Below are 19,624 nucleotides of genomic sequence, written 5' to 3' on the forward strand. Positions count from 1 at the left end.
GTGCACACCAACAAAGAGCCATTGCAGCTGGAAAAACAAAAGGTTGCTAAGAGGTGGGTAATTTGTCACGCAGCCATAGTTGACTAATTCTTCCCTTTTCCCCTCACTCTTATTTCACTTAAGTAGAAGCCCCAAAAGCTTTAGCAAATACACTTGCCTTGGGCCTTTTCCCCTGGGCAACTTGCCCCCAAATTCCAGTTTCAGTGACCTCCAGTTTGCACCAAAGAAACAGAACATTATTTTCAAAGTCTAAAGCAATCATTCCTAAATACGGACCAGTGTCCTACCGATTTCTCCCAACCGGGGCTTCTGCTTTAGGCTCTTTAGGTCTGACAGAGTCATGCCAGGAATGTGATGGGTTTTTCACACCAGTTCTGCACAGGTGTAACATCTCTGGGGACTCGTGGCTCCCTGAAGCGGCCCACAGCGTCTCCCCGGAGGATCATGAAACCAAACTCAGCTAGAGATGAGATGCCCCAATTCTGGATTCTCCTAGCCATTTGCAACCCTCATTCCATCATATGACTAAGACGACTTCTTTCCAGTGATAAGGAAATAAAGGCTTTTGATTTTTCAGCTAGTGGAAGAGGTGGGGGTGGGGGGTGGATCTGGTCTTCTGTGTCTTTTGCTTTTCACTCCCACAGGCTGGCTTCTAAACACCCCATTAAATATTAACTCTTTCACACACATATCCTGAAGTGGATCAGGGGCATGGAAAGAAAGAGAAAGTGTACGTCAAGTCATTTTCCATTTCAGGCTCAAATCAAAGGCTTTCATAGCATTGGGGTAATGAGTATATTGGGGACTATCTGTTTTCCCTGGGCTCTGTTAGTGCAGGAGGTGGTGTTCTGTACAAAGTCCTCAGGGCAGAAACTAAGTATTCTTTTCTTGCCACCCACCTTCTGCCAAAAAAAAAAAAAACCACAAACAAAAACAGAGACGAAAGAAGAAACTCAAAAAATGACACTTGTGCCCCTACTCCAGATTCACTCTGGAAGGGGAAAAGTTTTAACAATAAAAGTAAACTGAAAAAAGTTCTAAATTCTTCTTCTGGAAACTTGCATGGGACTTTCACTTTTCCTTGAGCCACTGACAGACTTCAGAAGAGGCGCTGGATGCAAGAGCAGCATCAGCCCTCAGAGGCTAAGCCACAGCAGAGGCCACCCACCATGGTGCCCTTCCGGAAGTCTTGCCTGCATCAAAAGCCTATCTCAAAGGACATCTCCAGGAGACAGCCTGTGTGACGCACACTCGAGGAGCATCAGTTCCCCCAGGGTGGCTGCTCACTGAATCCTCTGCTAATAATAACCCTGCTACCCGAGCAATTAAGCTGTGAGCGCATTCCAGGATACGTCAGGATACGGTGATTCTTGGCCCCCAGAGATATATATGTGCAGAAAGTCTCCTTGAGGGTCAAAAGTCAAGGGATACCAGGCCATAATGGGTCTTGCTTCTTTCCTCCCAGATGCCTCCCTACTCAGAATTGCACTCATTTTGGATTTGAAGTTGAGTTTGGCCAATCCAAATTAGTAAAGGGGTTTGCTTTCTCCTTTAGAATAAAGCTACCCTGGATGTCTCTCGTGTCCTCTGGACACGTACTGCCCTGATATCCTGTCCTCTTGCTGTGTAACAGCCTCTCCATCTGAGCAGCCAAGGACTAAGCATAGGTGGAAGAGGGTCTGGCTAGGACAGAGCTGTCATTCCATTTGCAATTCCTGAAGTTCTAGAGGGTAGATTGAAACAAGTTAGGTGTGTAAATAGGTCACGGTAAGGCAGGAGATAGATGGGCTCCAGTTTAGGCATTCAAAGCTAGCTTCCTGTTTACATTTCATGGGGCAAGAAAAAGGGGGCTTCAGGCTGGACCTGTACAACTAGCATCCTGTTTACATTGCCTGAGACAGGACATAGGTGGGCTCCACGTTAGGCACTTTCCAGGTGGCTCAGTGGGAAAAGAATCCACCTGACAATGCAGGAGACGCAGGAGACACAGGTTTGATCCTCGGGTTGGGAAGATCCCCTGGAGAAGGAAATGGCAACCCACTCCAATATTCTTGCCTGGAAAATTCCATGGACAGAGGAGCCTGGTGGGCTACAGGCCATGGGGTCACAAATAAGGCCCCAGAGATGCATGTAATTTGACTGCTTGGGGCTGCAATGCAGGGTTCTCATCCCTTCAGTGCAGTGTTTCCCCTCTGGACTTGATTGAGCACGCATGCACTCTCTCACTCCTGTTTACCCTCAGAAATGAAAGTAACAATAGAAACAGGGTAAATAGCCAGGCTTCGTCTCTTATGCACACCTTAAGATAACAATCATGGCAAGAACAGAAAAGGGCTAAACCTTGTTTGAGTGAAGGGTCAAAAAATCACATATTCCCCCTCCTTGGGGCAAGGGAGACACTACACAAGTGCAGAAAGTCTCCCTGGGGGTCAAAAGTCAGGGGATGCCAGGCCATAATGAGTCTTGCTTCTTTCCTCCCAGATGTCTTTGTGTTGAAATCTATTTGGTTGGGAGGGGAGGGTCTTGAGACAAAGTAGCCAGGAGGGGCAAAACAAGACTATTGGCCAGAGGGGAGACAAAGACCCAGAAAACTGGCCCTTTATAACGATTTAAACTTTCCAAAGGTGTGACTCTGGAGACAGCTCTCACAGAGTTCGCCCATGCGTCTTTCTGCAAGCACTCTGCCTTTCCAATAAACATTTTACTTTTCTCTTTACCTTCCACCTCCTCATCATAATTCCTTCTTATCTCAGTAGGCAAGGACTGGGGATTTAGGCCCTAGCTGCTGGCCTCTCTGGTCTAACGGTTAGGATTCTTGGTCAGGGAACTAAGGTCTGGATTCCAGCTCACTACTGCTGCTTACTGCAAGATACCACTTGCTGCTGTGTGCGTCCAAAATTAATGGGGCTTGGGTATGCTGATTTCCCGAGACAGTCCACATATTCACAGACTTGCCAAGCATGCAAAGCTACAGCCCCAGGACAGGGGGACGGCAAGGAGGTGCTCAGAGGCAATCTAAAGGACTGGGACTAGGGCAGTGTTTAATCAGGAACTGAGACTAAAGGGATTGTTAAGGAAACTTTGTGCTAAGAAGCAGCAGTATCTGAGAAGTGGGCTGAAATTACAGGCTTTGGCGTCAGATCTGGGGTTCATGTCCTGATCCTGCTGAGTGACACTGGGCAAGTGACAGATGCTCTCAGGCTCAGTTCTGTCCCTCTGTGAATGGGGACAAAACCCACCTCCTGGGGCTTGTGATGAAAATGGAAGAATCCACATAAAGCTCTCAGCACCATGTCTCGCATATTTCAACCAAACAATAAAGATAACCATTATGAGTATCATGCAGTTATATGGCAGTTCACACTTCTGATCAGTTCAGTCGCTCAGTCGTGTCTGACTCTTTGTGACCCCATGGACTGCAGCACACCAGACTTCCCTGTCCATCACCAACTCCCGGAGCTTGCTCAAACTCATGTCCTTTGAGTCAGTGATGCCATCCAACCATCTCATCCTCTGTTGTCCCCTTCTCCTCCTGACTCAATCTTTTGCAGCATCAGGGTCTTTTCCAATGAGTCAGTTCACACTTCAAAATGCATTTATACAGTAACAGTTCTTTTAAGGCTCACAGATGAGGAAAAGAAGGCCACAAAGATGCATGCAATTTAACTGCTTTGGGCTGCAATGGAGGGTTCTCATCCCTTCAGTGTAGTGTTCCCCCTCTGGATACATTGCATTGAAGAGTGTATAGCGTTGGGTCTGGCACTTAGTAAATGGAGGCCAGTGCTGTACATTTTCTCCAGTGGTTATGTATGGATGTGAGAGTTGGACCAGAAAGAAGGCTGAGCACCAAAGAATGGATGTTTTCAAATTGTGGTGCTGGAGAAGACTCTTGAGAGTCCCTTGGACTGCAGAGATCAAACCAGTGAATTCTAAAGGAAGTCAACCTTTAATATTCATTGGAAGGACTGATGCTGAAACTGAAGCTCTAATACTTCAACCACCTGATGGGAAGAGCTGACTCATTGGAAAAGGCCCTGATGCTGGGAAAGATTGAGGGCAAAAGGAGAAGGGGGCAGCCGCTGAAGAGATGGGTAAGATGGCTCAATGGACAAGAGTTTGAGCAAACTCCAGGAAATGGTGGAAAACAGGAAAACCTGGCATGCTGCAGTCCATGGGGTCACAGAGTTGGACACAACTTAGCAACTGAACAAATGAACAACAACAACAACCAAAAGAGGCCATTCATTGAAGATAGAGAGGCTCACTGCCTGGTGTTTCTCTTTGGGGGGCCAGAAAAACAGAGACCTTGATGGCTCATTGCTTGCTGGGCCTTAGAGAAGGACATGAAAGACCTTAAAGGAAACTGCATGGGTCACAGCTGCCTCCATCAGCCAACCTCACCTCGGGAGTGTTCCTAGGAAGGTGCGAGGTGTTACAAACTTCACATCCGAGTGTGAGTTTCTAGAAGCAGCAAGCTTCCATAAATGAAAATATCAGCATCCTTCTAGAGTCAAGTTCCCCCCACACCTTTGAGGGAACCATGCAGTGAAGGAGGGCAGGCTCTGCACAGGAATGATCGTGTTCCCAAAACTTGTCTTGTGTTTCTTTTGGGGAGTGGAGTTCTTGGGACATTGGTCCCATTTGGTTCCGGCTGACTTAGGACTCTAGAAAACTACTTTCTCTTCACCTGGACACTGAGAGGGACAGTCAGGGGTGGGGGAAGCCCTGCGGAGGGAGAGGTCTGCTCTCGCCACTGCTGATGAGTCAGGTGTGAGGCCAGCACCAGCATCTGGACTAATTTGTCCTGAGCCGAGCAGCCGGCTGCCTGCCACATCCTCCCCTCCCGCCCTTATTTGGAGCCCTGACAGCTGAGCGGCAAACCAACAGAGGAGCTGGGCGTCCGCCAACCGTCACCCTCTGCTTCCCAGCATGAGTCCCGTTGCCGAGGAGAAAGAAGCCGGAGGCATCGTTGTGAGATAACCAAGGACTCTTTTTTGCTCTTCTCACACCTTTGAAGTGGGAACCTCTTGAGGCAAATCAACAAGAATGTGGCTCCTGCAGCTGAGGGTCCTGGGGGTTGTCGGGGCTGCTCAAGGCAGAGGGGCTGTGACAAGCAGGCTGGACTGATAACTTTAAAAGGGCATCTTCTGCTGCTTCCTCACTCAGCTGCTTTATCACTGCAAGTGACAGAATGGGGAGGGTTCCGTCCCTCTCCCGGACGAGCTCCCAGAGAGCCAGGGGGCTATAAAAAGAGGAGGCTCAGGGCAGCTGGGAGACAGAGACGGACAAAGGCCAACAGCAAAAGGCCAAAGAGGACAGGGAGGAGGCAGCAAGCACCAGACCGACCATTCCTTGACCGACGCCAGCATGGGCTCCTCCGCCATCACCGTGAGCTTCCTCCTCTTTCTGGCATTTCAGCTCCCAGGGCAAACAGGAGCAAATCCCGTGTATGGTTCTGTGTCCAATGCAGACCTGATGGATTTCAAGGTAGGGCCAGGGAAGCGGCATGGTCTGGGGTGAGGGGGGTTGTGACATTGTGCCAGGCAGCGAGACCTCTCCCTTTCCCTGTTTTCCTTTTGTAAAGAATTTGCTGGACCGTTTGGAGGACAAGATGCCTTTAGAAGATGAGGCTGTGCCCTCACAAGTACTAAGTGAGCAGAATGAAGAAGCTGGGGCCCCTCTCAGCCCCCTTTCAGAGATGCCTCCCTGGATGGGGGAGGTCAACCCAGCCCAGAGAGAGGGGGGCGTCCTCGGGCGGGGCCCCTGGGAATCCTCCGATAGATCTGCCCTCCTGAAGAGCAAGCTGAGGGCACTGCTCACTGCCCCTCGGAGCCTGCGGAGGTCCAGCTGCTTCGGGGGAAGGATGGACAGGATTGGAGCCCAGAGTGGATTGGGCTGCAACAGCTTCCGGGTAAGAGGACCTGAGAATGGAAATGGGATGGGGAGGAACGAAATTGTGGCTTCATTGAAGTTCAAGCCTTGTGAAAGAACATCGCCAGGGAATGCCTTCAGTAGGAAAGGGACAGCATAGAAGCAACCCCTTTGAAATTTCTGCCCCAACTTGGCGGGGAGGAGGGTGTGCTCTGAGTCTCAGGACAATGATACCAACCTCAGCTACAGTTTGCTGAGAGAATGCTAAGAAAAAAAGACTTTACTGCCACGAACACTGGGGACTTAAATTGTTCATGGGGCCAAATAACCTGTGCTTTGCTGATTGGTAGTTTGTGTCCTTTGCAGAATCATCAGATCCCAAAGGATTGAAATTGAGCAGGACTGACTTTACTAGTTCCTAATGGGCAATTTGTTTACCAGTTTATAGAAGTCAGAGGGTCATCAGGCTGGAGTGGAGGCTGGTGGGAAGGGAGCACAGTCTGATGAAGCTGGCTTTTCCAGTGGAGTCAGGTCACCAAACCAAACATGTCTCTGCTCTCTTGTAGTATCGAAGATAATGGCCAGGGAGGAAAAGGCAGGCCAGGCCCTGGGCAGTCTTCAAGAGAATCCCCTGGGGTCTCTCACTCAACTTTGTCGCATCTGGTTGCCATCAAGTTGAGCTGTGACAAGCATTCTATTCAAGCATCAGCTTCTTGTCAACATTTCTCACATTTTATGCTAAATGTAGACAAAGTGATTTAACTGTGGCTTCTCCACCTCTCCCACCCATGTGTTAAGTTTTAATCACCTGTTACCAACATCAGTTTGAAAATGAATAAACTTCAGCACCATGGACAGAAGCAGTAGGCTCGGGTTGGTGTGATTTCTTTCATTTCCGGAAGGGAGTTCAGCCTGATACTCCTTGTCATTTTACCTTTTGTTGGAGAGAAGAATTCTCAGTTCCGTTTTCATTCTTTTTTTAAAGGAATTAACTTGTTTGGGGGAGCAGTTTTAGGTTCACAGCAAAATTGAGCCACTGAAGAGGTAGTTTCTTTGTATCTGCTTCTGAAACGGGTGTTGCCCTGGTTTACCTGTACCAGGGAGCAGGGCTACCGAGTCTCCGTATGTACCCCTGCCCACCCCTTGTTCACATCCTCTTCCATGACCAACATCCCCACCAGAGTGCGACACTTGTTACCATCGATGAACCTACACTGACACATCATAATCATCCAACATCCGTAGTTCACATCATGTTCATCCTTGGTGGTGTGTGGCTTTGGGCTTCAGCTTCCTTTCATTTCTCCCTCCAAGTGTGTGTGTGTTTGGCGGGTAGGGGCTCAAACTGCAGCTCTCTACTTGCTCTCACTCACACTGCAGCCTCACCACTGATTCTGAAAAAGCCCTAGGAGACCAAAAGGGCCTTTATCTTTACTCAGACTTGCTCACATTCAGAGCACTTAGGTATTGAAAAGAAAACTTATAAACATTTGGGTTTTTTTCCTGGTCACGTCTAAGGTAGACTGTCCTCAGTATGACACTTTTGTACACACAGTATTATTTGGTTACAGTTATCCTTTTTTTAGAGAGGCATATATGAAATCAGGACACTACCTCTTCTCTGACACCTTTTGAGAGTTAAGTGTGGCAGCTGAGTGAATTGCACTTTCGTTCTTCTTCAGCAGTTCTTTGAAGAATAGGCAGAATATTTGGGCTTAAAAGCTGAGCAAAATGAAGAAAGGAATGTTTGCTGTGCTGACATACTTCAACTTCATGCATCTTTGGGGCACCAAATTTAAAAATTAGCCACTGGTTTTCCCAAATTCATGTTCAAGGTGTTTGGACTTGCATGTTTTACTGAGGTGGGAGCTGCTGAAGAGGTAGTTTCTTTGTATCTGCTTCTGAAACGGGTGTTGCCCTGGTTTACCTGCACCAGGGAGCAGGGCTCTGAGCCACCTCCCACCCATTACCCCTGACACCACACTTGCCGTGTCAGATTTTATGACATTCCTCCAACACCCCTACACCTTCACTTCCCCATGCCTTTATTCATGCTGTTCCTTCCATGTAGATGCCCTTAATCCAGAGCTCCCCACCTCTCCCAAACACTCATTTCTTAAGCTCATTAAGAATGCTACTTCTTCCCTGAAGCCTTCCAGGATACCACATGCCCAGGACAGATCAAGCTCTTCACTGGCAGCATTTTATAACTATTACCAGTCACCACAACATGCCTGGGTATGCAACTGGGTCTGTGTCCCTGATCTGCAAGCTCCTGGAGATAAATGCCCCTTCAGCAGCATGTGGCACAGCAGGCACCCTACATATAGTTGGTCATATTGTACAGAAACTGAGAGAAGAGGAAGTAAAGTAGTAATATGCTCCATGTAGAGTGAGGGGGAGGCCAGCAGAGAATTGATGGTTAGGCAGGGAGGTAGGGAAAGAACTCTAAGGTAACTGCTTCTGAAAGAGATGTTCCTTACGTGGATTTTGAATGCAGAGGGTGGAAAACTAAGAACAGAGGACTAACAAGGACCAGGAGGGTGGAGAGAAAGGAAGCGTCTGGCTCCTGAGGTCTGGCACTGGGGGAGCAGGGGCTGCTGGCAGGCGAGGAGGGGGGAGCTGGGCTCACTGCCAAGGTGTCACAGTGACACAGCAGGTTCTCATGGATGGGATTGACTGAACGTGCCAAATACATGAGACGCCCCTGGAACCTAGAGGACACTGGGGAATGGGTGGAAGGGGTGATGAATTGCGGGAGAGACAGGTTGAAGCAGGGATGGGTGAAGGGGTGACAGCTGAGGGAGGATGCATGGAGGGGCCTGAGTAGGCTGAGGCTGCTTCTGCCACTGTGCTTAGTCGCTCAGTCCTGGCCAACTTTGCGACCCCATGGATTGTAGCCTGCCAGACTCCTCTGCTCATGGGATTCTCCAGGCAAGAATACTGGAGTGGGCTGCCATGCCATCCTCCAGGGATCGATCATCCCAACCCAGGGGTTGAACCCAGGTCTCCTGCACCGCTGGCAGATTCTTTACTACCTGAGCCACCAGGAAAGCCCAGCCAGTGTTTCTGCCACTGGGGGACAGCAACTCAAAGCAGATCACCCAGAGACCAAGAAATCACATTTCAGGCAAAACACAATGTGACCCAAAAGCCCTGAGAGGTGGCAGTGATGGAGGCTGGCACCAAGGTCTGAAAGTCCTTAGGCCCAGCACCGGGTCCATTTCTTCTGGTTGGACACTGGGGGAATCTGCCCACAGGGCTGTATCCTAAATGAAGCACTGGCAGGAACTGAATGGATTCACCAGCTGTTCTGTGAGGGAGTGCCTGTGAGGACAGGCGATATTATAGGTGGAAAGGACCTGTGAACAAGCCCGGCAGTGTTGATCTGAAGGGGGGACAGAGCAGGGCTACTGCTGTGGTTTTTGCTGAGATCTGTAGGACTAAGTGATTCTTACATTAAGGTGCCAAGTGGCCCCCTGAGGATGAAGAGTCCTGCTGGGAGAGCTACAGGAGACCTGAGGCTACACACCCCTCTCTACCTTTGCAATCTGTACATGTTAGAGAGGGGGAGGAATGAAAGGAAAACAAGTCCTCACCACGCTAAAAAAAGGGCACTGTGGAGACAAAAGGATGATGGAGATGGATGGAGACGTTTTATTCTGACACATTACGGTTACAATGAGAACCTCCAAGTTTCAAGAGTTCAAATAAAAATAGAACTTTACAAATTAAAAAAAAAATACAATTTATATACACCATAGAATTAGCTAACGTTACTGTATAAACAGTGCAAAGAGAAGAAAGAAGCTGCTACTGACAAGATGATCAAGGTCCACAAGCTGTGGCGTAATACTGCACATCACTGCTGTGGGGCCGCCAGGGTGCTGCTGGCCTTCCTGCAGGCTTTTTCATCCCCGAGGGCCATGTCAGTGCGTGACTTTGCATGAGAAATGTCATATGGTCAGCTGGGTCAAGCAAGCAAGTGTCCATCCCAGCCAGGAACTGTTAATGAAACGTAGCTGTTTTTATCGTTCAGTTGCTGAGTTGTGTTGACTCTTTACACCGCCATGGACTGCAGCACACCAGGCTTCCCTGTCCTTCACTATCTCCCAGAGTTTGCTCAGATGCATGTCCACTGAGTTGGTGATGCTATCTAAACATCTCATCCTCTGTGGTCATGAGCAGTTATTTCTCAGAGCACAAAGGTCCCACAGTGGGGTGGGACTTGCTCCCTCCCCTGACACCTCAGCTGGGGAACATGACACCACCTCTAGCCAATCCCAAGCTTGGCCCCTGAGAATCTATCGAGGCCACATCCCTGGGAGGTGACCGTGCTGCAAACAGGCAAGATGTTGAAATGCAGGTTTCTAACTAACAGAAATCAAAGGAATGAGGCTGACAGTTAATTGTGTTACAAGTGGAGCTGTGCTAGTCTTTGGGCTTGTCTGGAAAGGGCAGATGCCAGGAGAGGACAATGACGTGCCATTCCAGAGGTGCTGGGTTTGGGTCTGATGCATCTGTTCAGGGGGAGGGAGGTGTCTGCATTCTGCCGTCTATCTCTGGGCTGCACCGATGGGAACAAAATATCAGGTGACTTAAACACAACATGGTGTGCGGGAAGGATAAATTCCAGCAACACTCACCCAGGGCAGCCTCCCAGACAGCTGTATGACCCCACCCTCTGAAGGTGGGAGGACCTCAGTCCTGCCAATTTCAGGAAGGGGAGAAAGGCAGCAAGAGGGGAGCAGGTTCCAGTTCCGGATGCTGCCTGAGAACAGTGGCAGCTGGCTGAACACCATCACACTTAGGAGGGCTTGCTCTTTTGTTCCTGGTGAGTTCCTCAATTACTTACTGGAATGTTCATCTGTGTTTCATAAGTCAAGTGCACCCAAGGGAGTCAAAAAATTTATATATCAAAGTCATGTTGATCAAAGAGATGAGAAAAAGGGAAGAACAGAGGGGCCCTAGTCACTGGGGACGATGTGGAAACAGCCCCTGGGTGGGGGTGTTGTTCCCTAGAGTTCGTGGAGCACAAGACCAGAGCTGGCAAAGCAGGGCGGGTACTCGTCCCCAGGCTGAACAGCAGTCTTGGCAACAAAGCTGGGAGGCTCAGGGGAGAGAAGAGCCTTGCTGTGGCCTGGCGCTGATGCCCTCTGGCAACTTCCATGATTAAAGAAAAAAAAAAAAAACAAAACGGGAACAACTAACTAAATGCAAACAGATGCCATCTTGAGTCTTCAAGCACATTTGCTGTGGGGCTGTCTAAAGGGATGGGAGGGAGGGAGGCTCCAGAGGGGGCTGTGTGTATATGTATATAATTATGACTGATTCAAGCTGTTATACAGCAGAGACCAATACAACATTATAAAGCAATTGTCTTCCAATTTAAAAAAGAAAAAAACATGCTGCTGAATGTAGAGAGAACAAAGAGGAAAGTAAGCGCAAATGCCTGACACACAGATGCTCATTCTGGGTGCCTGTTCAGAGATGACCAAACAGCCGAGAGGGAAACTGAGTCACAGAAACAGAGAGGGAGGCTTCCTATGTCTGACACTAAAACCTTGGGGTGTGAGCTGGCAGGAAGCACCTCCCACTACCCACTAACCCTTCCTGAGGTTGCCGCTGCTGAGCCCCTCAGGAGGGTGGGGACGGCCGGCAGCAGGCGAGTGTGAGATGCTTATGAAGGGCAGACACCCTCTTCCTCGAATGAACACCTGCTGTGCGGTCACACTCGGGCTTTCTCAGCCACATCACGGACCCGCCCACATTCCTGGTACAGGATTCACTCCCTCCCGTCTTATGAATAATGGCACTGTTCCCCAGGGTCAAGTGAAGCAGTTTTATCTAAGGGAGCCCTGCTTTTAGGGGTGATGCAAGATCCTCTGGGCTGTGGCTGCTTCACCACGAAAAGGCAGGTAGAACTTGACAAAGTTTAGTAATCTGATGGAGAGGAGAAGGACCGGGGTGAAAACACAGCACAAGGAGACCATGGGTAATCAGGAAATTAGAGAGAAAGCCGAAATGCTCAAAGCTGGGACAGGTGGAAATCTGACCCTGTCATCAGCTTTATCATAAAGTTCAGGGACCACGAGCAGGATTTAAACGCTTTGTGCTTCTGGAGCTGGTGGTTCCAGGGAGGTTCACACCACAGGGGCCCCACCTCACACCCAGAAGAACTTCCCTTAAATGAACTAGTGAAGGTGTCAACTTGAGTCTCAATGAGTTGGGGGGGGTGCTCTCTGAAACGTGGGTGGTTTTCTCAGGGTCCAATTCCTCATTCACTGAGTTCCGCAACTGGCATATCTCCCCCAACCCGTGTTTGCCTTGGCCAAAGCCCCTCCCATGATGCTTTAAGGCAACAGCTGGCTTCCCTAGGAAAGTGGCAAAGAGGAGGCGGGACACCTGCTCTGAGGGTCACCCTCCAGCGGGCAAGGCCTGACTCTCCTCTGGTCCTGGTGCTAGCAGGGACAGGGGCTGGGGCCTAGGTCGGCACTGGATGGAGGAACGCAGGAAGCAGAAAACGGGAAGATACTTGCTGAGCAGTCAGACAAGTCCAGGCTCTGATGGTCCCATACCACCCCCAGGATCTCTGACGGCAAAGTGTTCGATGACTGTAGGCTTTCCAAGCGAGTGGGTGACTGGGGATCTTCCGTGCCCGGGAACAGTCTGGCCAGCTGTGGTGGCGGAGCCCGAGCTGCTGCCCTCCAAGGCGGCTTCCGGAGAGGGCAGCTGGCACACGGCTGTGAGGCTGAGCCTGAGCCCGCTGTCAGAGGGTCTGGTAGTGCTGCCGCAGCCGGGCCTGCAGAAACTCGTGCGTCAGGTTGTGTCGTGTGATGACCCCCACGATCTAGGACCAGGAAGAAAAGACCCAAGTCACCTGCAGAGTGAAACCCACTGGGAAGACAACTGACTGACAGGAGTGAACAGAGCTTGCCCGGCCTGTCTCAGGCGGCAGGGCCAGAATCAGGTCTCGGAAGGACCAGGGCAGACCCGACAACACGATCAGGATGCTTGTTTTGAAGGGCACCTCATTTCTAGATGGAAACGAGATACAGAGAAAGCTCGGGATCGCAAGCTGGAAGCCAATGGGACAAATTCAGTCGCAGAGATTTGAGCTGGGCCAGCTGGAATGTGGACACTAATGTCTTCTTAAGCAGAGCTCACCGTCTGTAGCTTCACAGCCACCACACCCAGCCGGCTTCACCATTCAGAACTACCTGAGTCACTGTGATATTGGATTTATAGTAAGAAAAATATATGTGGTCATCAGCCTAGTTTCTGGCACACAGCTCTTAAAACTCTCAGCACTTCCTAAGTGGTGAATAATAAGGGTGTCTTGTTATTCATAACAAGCCCCTTTCAACCACAGCTGAGTTTATGCTAATGTCATCACTTCTGGGAAGCCTTTAAGGATGGAGGCTGGTTTCCCAGGGAACTAAGTGTATGACTAAGGGATTGGAGCTGTCAGCCCTACCTACCCAGTGGGGTGGGGGTGGGGGGCGGTGGGAAATGCTGAATCCATCGCCAATGGCCATAGATGTAATCAACCACACCTGTGACATGAAGCTTCTATTAAACCTGAACCACAAGGTTTGGAGAGCGTCCAGGCTGGTGAACCCGTGAGGTGATAGCAGGGTGCCCAGCTTGCCAGAGAGGAGGCAGAGCTCAGCCTCCCCTTCCCCCATCCCCTGCCCTGTGTATCTCTTCCATCTGCCCATTCCAGGTTATGGACTACAATCTATTATAAAAGAATATGAGGGGGTGCTTCCCTGGTGGCTCCGTGGTAAAGAATCTGCCTGCCAGTGCAGGAGACATGGGTTCAACCCCTGGTCTGGGAAGATCCCACAGGCCATGGATCAGCTAAGGCTGTGACCACTACCACTGAACATGTGCTTTAGAGCCCAGAAGCTGCAACCACTGAATCCCACCTGCCTAGAGCCTGTATTCTGCACAAGAGAAGCCACTGTAATGAGAAGCCCACGCACCACAACTAGAGAGTAGCCCCCCGCTCACCATAGACAGAGAAAAGCCTGTGCAGCAACAGACCCAGCACAGCCAATAAGTCAATAAATAATGAACAAATGAGTAAACAAATGACTGAATGAAGAAAGACATTAATGAAAGAATATGAGTAACTGTTGCTCTGAATTCTGTGAGCAGGGGGTCATGGGAACCTTCTATTTATAGCCAGTCAGTCAGGAGCACAGGTGACAACCTAGACTTTCGATTGAGAACCGAGGTGGGGGAGGGGTACGGTGAACCGTCTTTGGGGCTGAGCCCTTAACCCAAGGGACATGACACCATCCCCAGGTAGACAGTGTCAGGACTGAACTGAGTTGAGGACACCCAGCTGGTATCCAGAGAACTGCTTTGTGTAGGGAACTCACCCTCCTCCCCAAACCAGCAAAAGCAGCTCAGCAGAGCAGGAGAGTCCAGAAATCCAGGGGGTTCCCACAGTCACTGCAGTGACTCATGTCTCACTGGGGTGGGTGTCCCAAAACTGTCAGCACAGCTGTGTTCCAAGGAACACGATTCCACCTCCAGCCACTAAACACATGTAAGGGCATGTATGCTATCGGGGTTCTGCTGGGTAGCCCTCATTTTGGAGAAGCGTCATTTCCTGCAAGGCAGCTAGGGGGCACTGACTGAAAGCCTCAGAAAGGTGACCATTACAGTGACTGTAAAAAAAAAAATCTGCCTGCAATGCTGGAGACACGGGGCAGGAGACCTGCGTGTGAGCCCTGGGTTGGGAAGATCCCCTGGAGAAGGAAATGGCAATCCACTCCAGTATTCTTGCCTGGGAAATCCCATGGACAGAGGCCTGGCAGGCTACAGTCCATGGGGTCACAAAGAGTTGGACACGACTGAGTGAATAACACACTCACATTTTCACTTTCACAGTGAAATTTAACTAAATATCCCACCACAGAGAACTGAGTAAGTGACCAGGCAACTGTACAACAGAATGCTCTTGAGCCATTAAAATGTCCTAAAGGAATACTTTTTGCCATGGAAAGTCATTTCCCATAGATTCATTGAAAAATTAAGATATGAAACAGTACAGGCACTGGTAACGTTTTCACTGACACTTGACATACAAAGTCTCTTACTCCTAGATGCAGAAGAAAAAACAAGAGATACTTTAAAAAATTAACATGGCTGCCTCTATAGAGATCTTTTTTTTTTTTTTAAATCTATAGTTTCACACTTTTCTACAATCAAATACCAATGTTGCTGTAGTAAGAAAAAAAAATGAAGTTCTAAGAAGAAAAAAAGGGAAAAATCTGTAATAATAATTAGGTAGGTAGTTTATCTTTTAACACTCTCTTGAGTAGTTTGCCTGAAATTCTCTCATTTAGTGTTATAAATTCCCGTAACAGGTAGGGAACTGACCCCCTTCCCATAAGAAGGCACCACCAAGTCCAACAAGAAGAGAAAGATTTTAGGATATAGAGAGGTTTGTTGTTTAGTTGCTAAGCTGTGTCCCACTCTTTTGTGAGTTCATGGGCTGTAGCCTGCCAGGCTCCTCTGTCCATGGAATTCTCCAGGCAAGAATACTGGAGTGGGATGCCATTTCCTTCGCCAGGGGATCTGTACGACTCAGGGATTGAACTTGCGTTGCCTGCATTGGCCGATGGATCCTTTACCACTGAGCCCCCAGGGAAGCTCCAGGCCTAAGCTTTCCTGTTCCACAGAAAGGAAGACCAGTGTGACACTGGCTCCACCTGCCAGCCACACAGGAGACCACATGTAGGAAACACCCAGGAGGCCAAAGGGGAAGGTTTCGGAAGCTGCTTCTCTCCCGCCCACCCCTCCGCCCCTCACTTTTGCTGGGGGAGCGCAGAGCAGGTTGAGTTTGAGGGGCACCCCTGTGGGGTTCTGCTGCTGCTCCTATAGCGCTGAGCTTAGAGGCTCCCCTCCAGGAGACACAGCCTCACAGGTTCTGACTCACCTCGCCCACCGCATTTACCACTGGCAGATGCCGCAGGCCCATCGTCCTGAACAGGTTGAACACTTGGGAGACGTGGGTGTTGGGCGAAACAGTGAAGGGTGCGGGGTTCATGTATGGGGTGACGTCCTGCAGAGGAGACAACATGGTGACCCACAGCCAGTCCTGCCTGCCCAAGATGTGACTCTAGCCACACAGACGAGGAGCAGGCCGTGTGGGATGGGCCCTCAGCCTCCTCACCCAGCCCCGGCCCCCAGGGAAGCCCTGCTCACCACAATCATGCGCGGGTTCAGCAGGGTCAGGTCCAGGTCGTGGATGTCGGGGTACCTCGGGTAATCCTCGGCCATCTCGGCGTAGGAGAGGCGTGGCTGGCTGGCACTCTGCAATCCCAACCCAGACACTGTCCTTTGCACTGGATGTGGCCGCCGGTGGAGCCACGTTTAGGGGACCCTCCCTCAATGTCTGAGAGCCAGGCGGGCAGCGCAGGGCCAGGACAGGTGCTCTGGAGTGAGACCTCCTGCTCCAAAGCCATTTCTCGGCCAATTCCCTAGCTGTGTCCCCTGGGCGGGTCTCCTAACTTCTCTGAACGTCCCTTTCATCTGTAGAACAGACGTGAGCTATTCTAGAGCTTCAGTGAGAAAAGTGCTAATAGTAGCTGTAGCTGTAGCGACTTGAGTCCCCTAAAAGATTCGTCTGCATTCTAATGTCTAGAATCTGTGAATGTAGCCTTCTTGGAAAAGAGGCTTTTACAGATGTAGTCAAGGTAAAATGAGGTCACGTGGAGGAGGGTGGGCCCCAAACCCAGGGACTGGTGTCCTGCTAAAAGAGGCGAGGGCACAGAGGGAGGGCCGGGTAACAAAGAGGCAGACACAATTGATGGGCCTCCAGCCAGGGCAGGCCAAGGGCACCCACCACAAATGAGGAAGGCAAGAATCCTCTCCTGGAGCCTTCAGAGGAAGCACAGCCCGGCTGACCGGGCGTTCTGTCCCAGGGCCTTCAAAACCAAGCAAGGACACACTGCTGTTGCTGGAAGGACACACATCTGTTGCCCCTCAGATGCCCGCCTGTGGGATTTTGCCCAGTTTGCAGCGACTGCAAACGGCAGCCCCAGGAAAGTCAGCCCAGTAAAGTCACAAGGGAGCTTTACCACTATTCCTGCATCCTGAGTCTTCTGGACTTTCCCTCAGCTCTCAAGGCCGCTGACCGTCACAGGGCACCGAGACCATCAGCTCTCAGGCCAGTCACCACTCCTCTCCAATCTTCTTCCCCTTCCCTCCCCTTGGCCCACGGTCTTTGCTGTCCACCGCTGACCCCCAGGGCTTCTTCAGGCCAGCACTGGTGGCTTCTGTCTGTAGGCGAGGCCCTGTACAGTCTGGCCTGCTTCATTCCTCCAACTCTCGTCCCTTGGGCCATTCCAGTGAGGTTGGGCCTCCCACAGGCCATACCCCCAAGCCTGAGCCACTCCATCCGTGGCCCTTCCTGTCCTGCCCACGTGAGTTGCTCTTCTGCAGGCTAGTCAGACCACGGGTGACCTCAGGCTGGCTGCCCACGGGCAAGACCCAAAGGAAAATTAGTTTGGGAACTAGGTCTCTGTGTGAGTTTTTCAGGCTCCATCTGAAGGGGTGAAGTGTGTTGCAGGTCACTATATGGACCACTTTGAACACACATAAACCAAAGGAAAGCAAAGACTACAGGGAAATGAACAAGAACAAAGGCATTTCTTTGGATAACACATGTAACAAAGTGCATACATGGCAGAAATTAAAGTGTAGAAATTATATTAAAAGGCTACTGGCTAGAAAGACACTTAACAACAGATGCAGAGACTAAGGGGCAAGGCCCTGGAGGGACTCTGAGCCCTGCTCAGCATAGGGCAGCGGGGATTGCACGCACTGCTCAACAGCAGGTGTGGGGACTAGGTTCCAAGCACCCTCATGCTTTCCAGAGGCCTGGTGTGGACAAGAAGGAAGACTCACCGACTGGCTTTCAGAGTAACAGACTCCTCGGACGAGCAGGGTGACGAGCTGCGAGCGCAGGATCAGGCCGTGGAAGGTCAGTGGGCGGAAGCGTTCTTCCATGGTCCAGTCTTCGCTCGGGGACTGGTCAGGGTATAGGTTGGGGTAGGGGGTGTATCTGTTATACAAAAACCAGACGCTGCCTAGGACACCCTCAGCAGGACCGCGTCCCGTCCACAGCCCCAAGCCCCGCCCGCACTCCCAGGGATGGCCCTGGGCGAGGGGCCCCCTCACCTCCGCTCCAGCATCTGCTGCAGGAGATCCTCCTTCTCGCCTGGCTCCTCAGAGGTCACATGCTCATCGCACATGTTGCGCAGCTCACTGGATGGGTAGGACTTCATGGACTGGCTTCGCCGGCGCTGCTCGCCGGCGCGGGTGAGGATGCTGGACTTCTGAGGATGGGAAGGGGCAGTGATGACAGACTGCTGCTCAAGGGCGGGCTAGCATCCACTCAGGGGAGGAGGTGGGTGACCCTGAGGGTCAAAAGGCACAGGCCCACACCAGAACGGCAAGAAACCTGCATGGCGGCTCAGAGACTTGTGATTCAAGGAGCCTCCTGGAGCCCAAGGTTTCTGCCGGCTCCACGGCCCGACTCCTTTGATGTGGGGACAGCAAGGCAGTGCTCCCACGTCATATCTCTGCAGGCCTGTCAACTGATGTGCCCCCAACCTCCAAAGCCAAGGGTGGGCACGTGGCCCAAGTGAGGCAGCGGGACCCTCCCTCAATGCTGATGCCTCCTGGTACCCACAGAGGAGCCGCCAGCCACCTGCTCATCCAGGGTGCACCACGCCTGGTTCCTCAGCTTCCCTGTCTGTCCCACAGCTTCCTACGAACGTCTTTCTTAAGTAGGTCAAAGCCCACTGTTGGCAATTCAGAACCCTCTCTGGGACAACCTGCACTGAATGCTAACCACTGCTGATTAAAACCAGGCTTCCCTGGTGGCTCATATGGTAAAGAATCTGGCTGCGTTGTGGGAGAGATGGGTTCGATCCCTCCATCAGGAAGATCCCCTGAAGAAGGGAACGGCTCCCCACTCCAGTATTCTTGCCTGGAAAATCCCATGGACTGAGGAGCCTGGTAGGCTGATTAAAACCACCACTTATCCGCAGGCTTGCTGGAGTGAGAATGCACACACATCCTGATGGCCTAACGAAGTCCTTACTCCCTGTCCAGTCCTTACTCACTGTCGCGTACGATGACAAGAATGCTGACTCTCTCAAGAGCCAACCAGGGCCACCCTGTATACAGGGTACGACAAGCATGGGGTCAGTGTGTGTGCCAGGGAACCACGTGTCCATGGTCCACCCCTCCTCCAGGGTCACTTTCTTTACCTTGAATTTGATGTTGTTACTGATGAGCTGGTTGCCCTTCATGAACTCCCTCTCGTTGCCCCGGTTCTCTGTGACCACCGGGAAGGCGTGGTGGACGGTGGTGCGTAGGATGCTGACCAGGGACTGGATGCGGGTGTGCGGGTAGACGTAGGTCAGATTGGGCTCCATGATGTCGCTGGCTCGCAGTCTGCAGGAGGGAGAGAAGTGGTCCAGCCTCACGACGGAGCCCGTGGCACTGGGAGCAGCCGTGACATGGCCATGCTCCCTCTCCGTACTGCCTGGACCACCAGGGTCCCTCTTCTGAACCACCTCCAGCCGATCCTTGAACACACGTGTTCCTTGGTACTCCCATCCCCTTCATATGCACTGTTCCCTGTGCCTGGAATATGCTCTTCCCTGCCTTGTCAGATGGGTGGGCCAAGACCCTCATCTCTATACAAACGCCCCCTTACCAT

General features: G+C 51.1%; 2 protein-coding genes across 4 annotated transcripts in view; one reads left to right on the plus strand and one right to left on the minus strand.

Annotated features, from left to right (window-relative positions):
* Positions 1 to 5,206: 5,206 nt before the first annotated feature.
* NPPA (natriuretic peptide A) lies at positions 5,207 to 6,731 on the plus strand. Its single transcript, XM_061382709.1, has 3 exons — positions 5,207 to 5,487; positions 5,585 to 5,911; positions 6,438 to 6,731. The coding sequence occupies exons 1-3, from the start codon at positions 5,368 to 5,370 to the stop codon at positions 6,447 to 6,449; spliced, it is 459 nt and encodes a 152-aa protein (XP_061238693.1). The 5' UTR covers positions 5,207 to 5,367; the 3' UTR covers positions 6,450 to 6,731.
* Positions 6,732 to 9,505: 2,774 nt separating this feature from the next.
* CLCN6 (chloride voltage-gated channel 6) overlaps positions 9,506 to 19,624 on the minus strand; it is a 34,017-nt gene continuing 23,898 nt past the window's right edge. Inside the window, exons 18-23 of one of the 3 annotated variants that reach the window (XM_061382702.1) lie at positions 19,170 to 19,356; positions 18,073 to 18,230; positions 17,800 to 17,956; positions 16,096 to 16,203; positions 15,827 to 15,952; positions 9,506 to 12,721 (exon numbers count right to left, since the gene is read on the minus strand). In XM_061382702.1, the coding sequence (XP_061238686.1) occupies positions 12,641 to 12,721; positions 15,827 to 15,952; positions 16,096 to 16,203; positions 17,800 to 17,956; positions 18,073 to 18,230; positions 19,170 to 19,356 (817 nt within the window). In that variant the 3' untranslated portion in view covers positions 9,506 to 12,640. Of the gene's footprint in view, positions 12,722 to 15,826; positions 15,953 to 16,095; positions 16,204 to 17,792; positions 17,957 to 18,072; positions 18,231 to 19,169; positions 19,357 to 19,624 lie in introns of those variants that run through there. The other 2 variants (XR_009729939.1, XM_061382703.1) reach the window with 2 other exon arrangements.

The sequence above is a fragment of the Bos javanicus genome, chromosome 16 (assembly GCF_032452875.1).
Source record: "Bos javanicus breed banteng chromosome 16, ARS-OSU_banteng_1.0, whole genome shotgun sequence".
Taxonomy (NCBI): domain Eukaryota; kingdom Metazoa; phylum Chordata; class Mammalia; order Artiodactyla; family Bovidae; genus Bos; species Bos javanicus.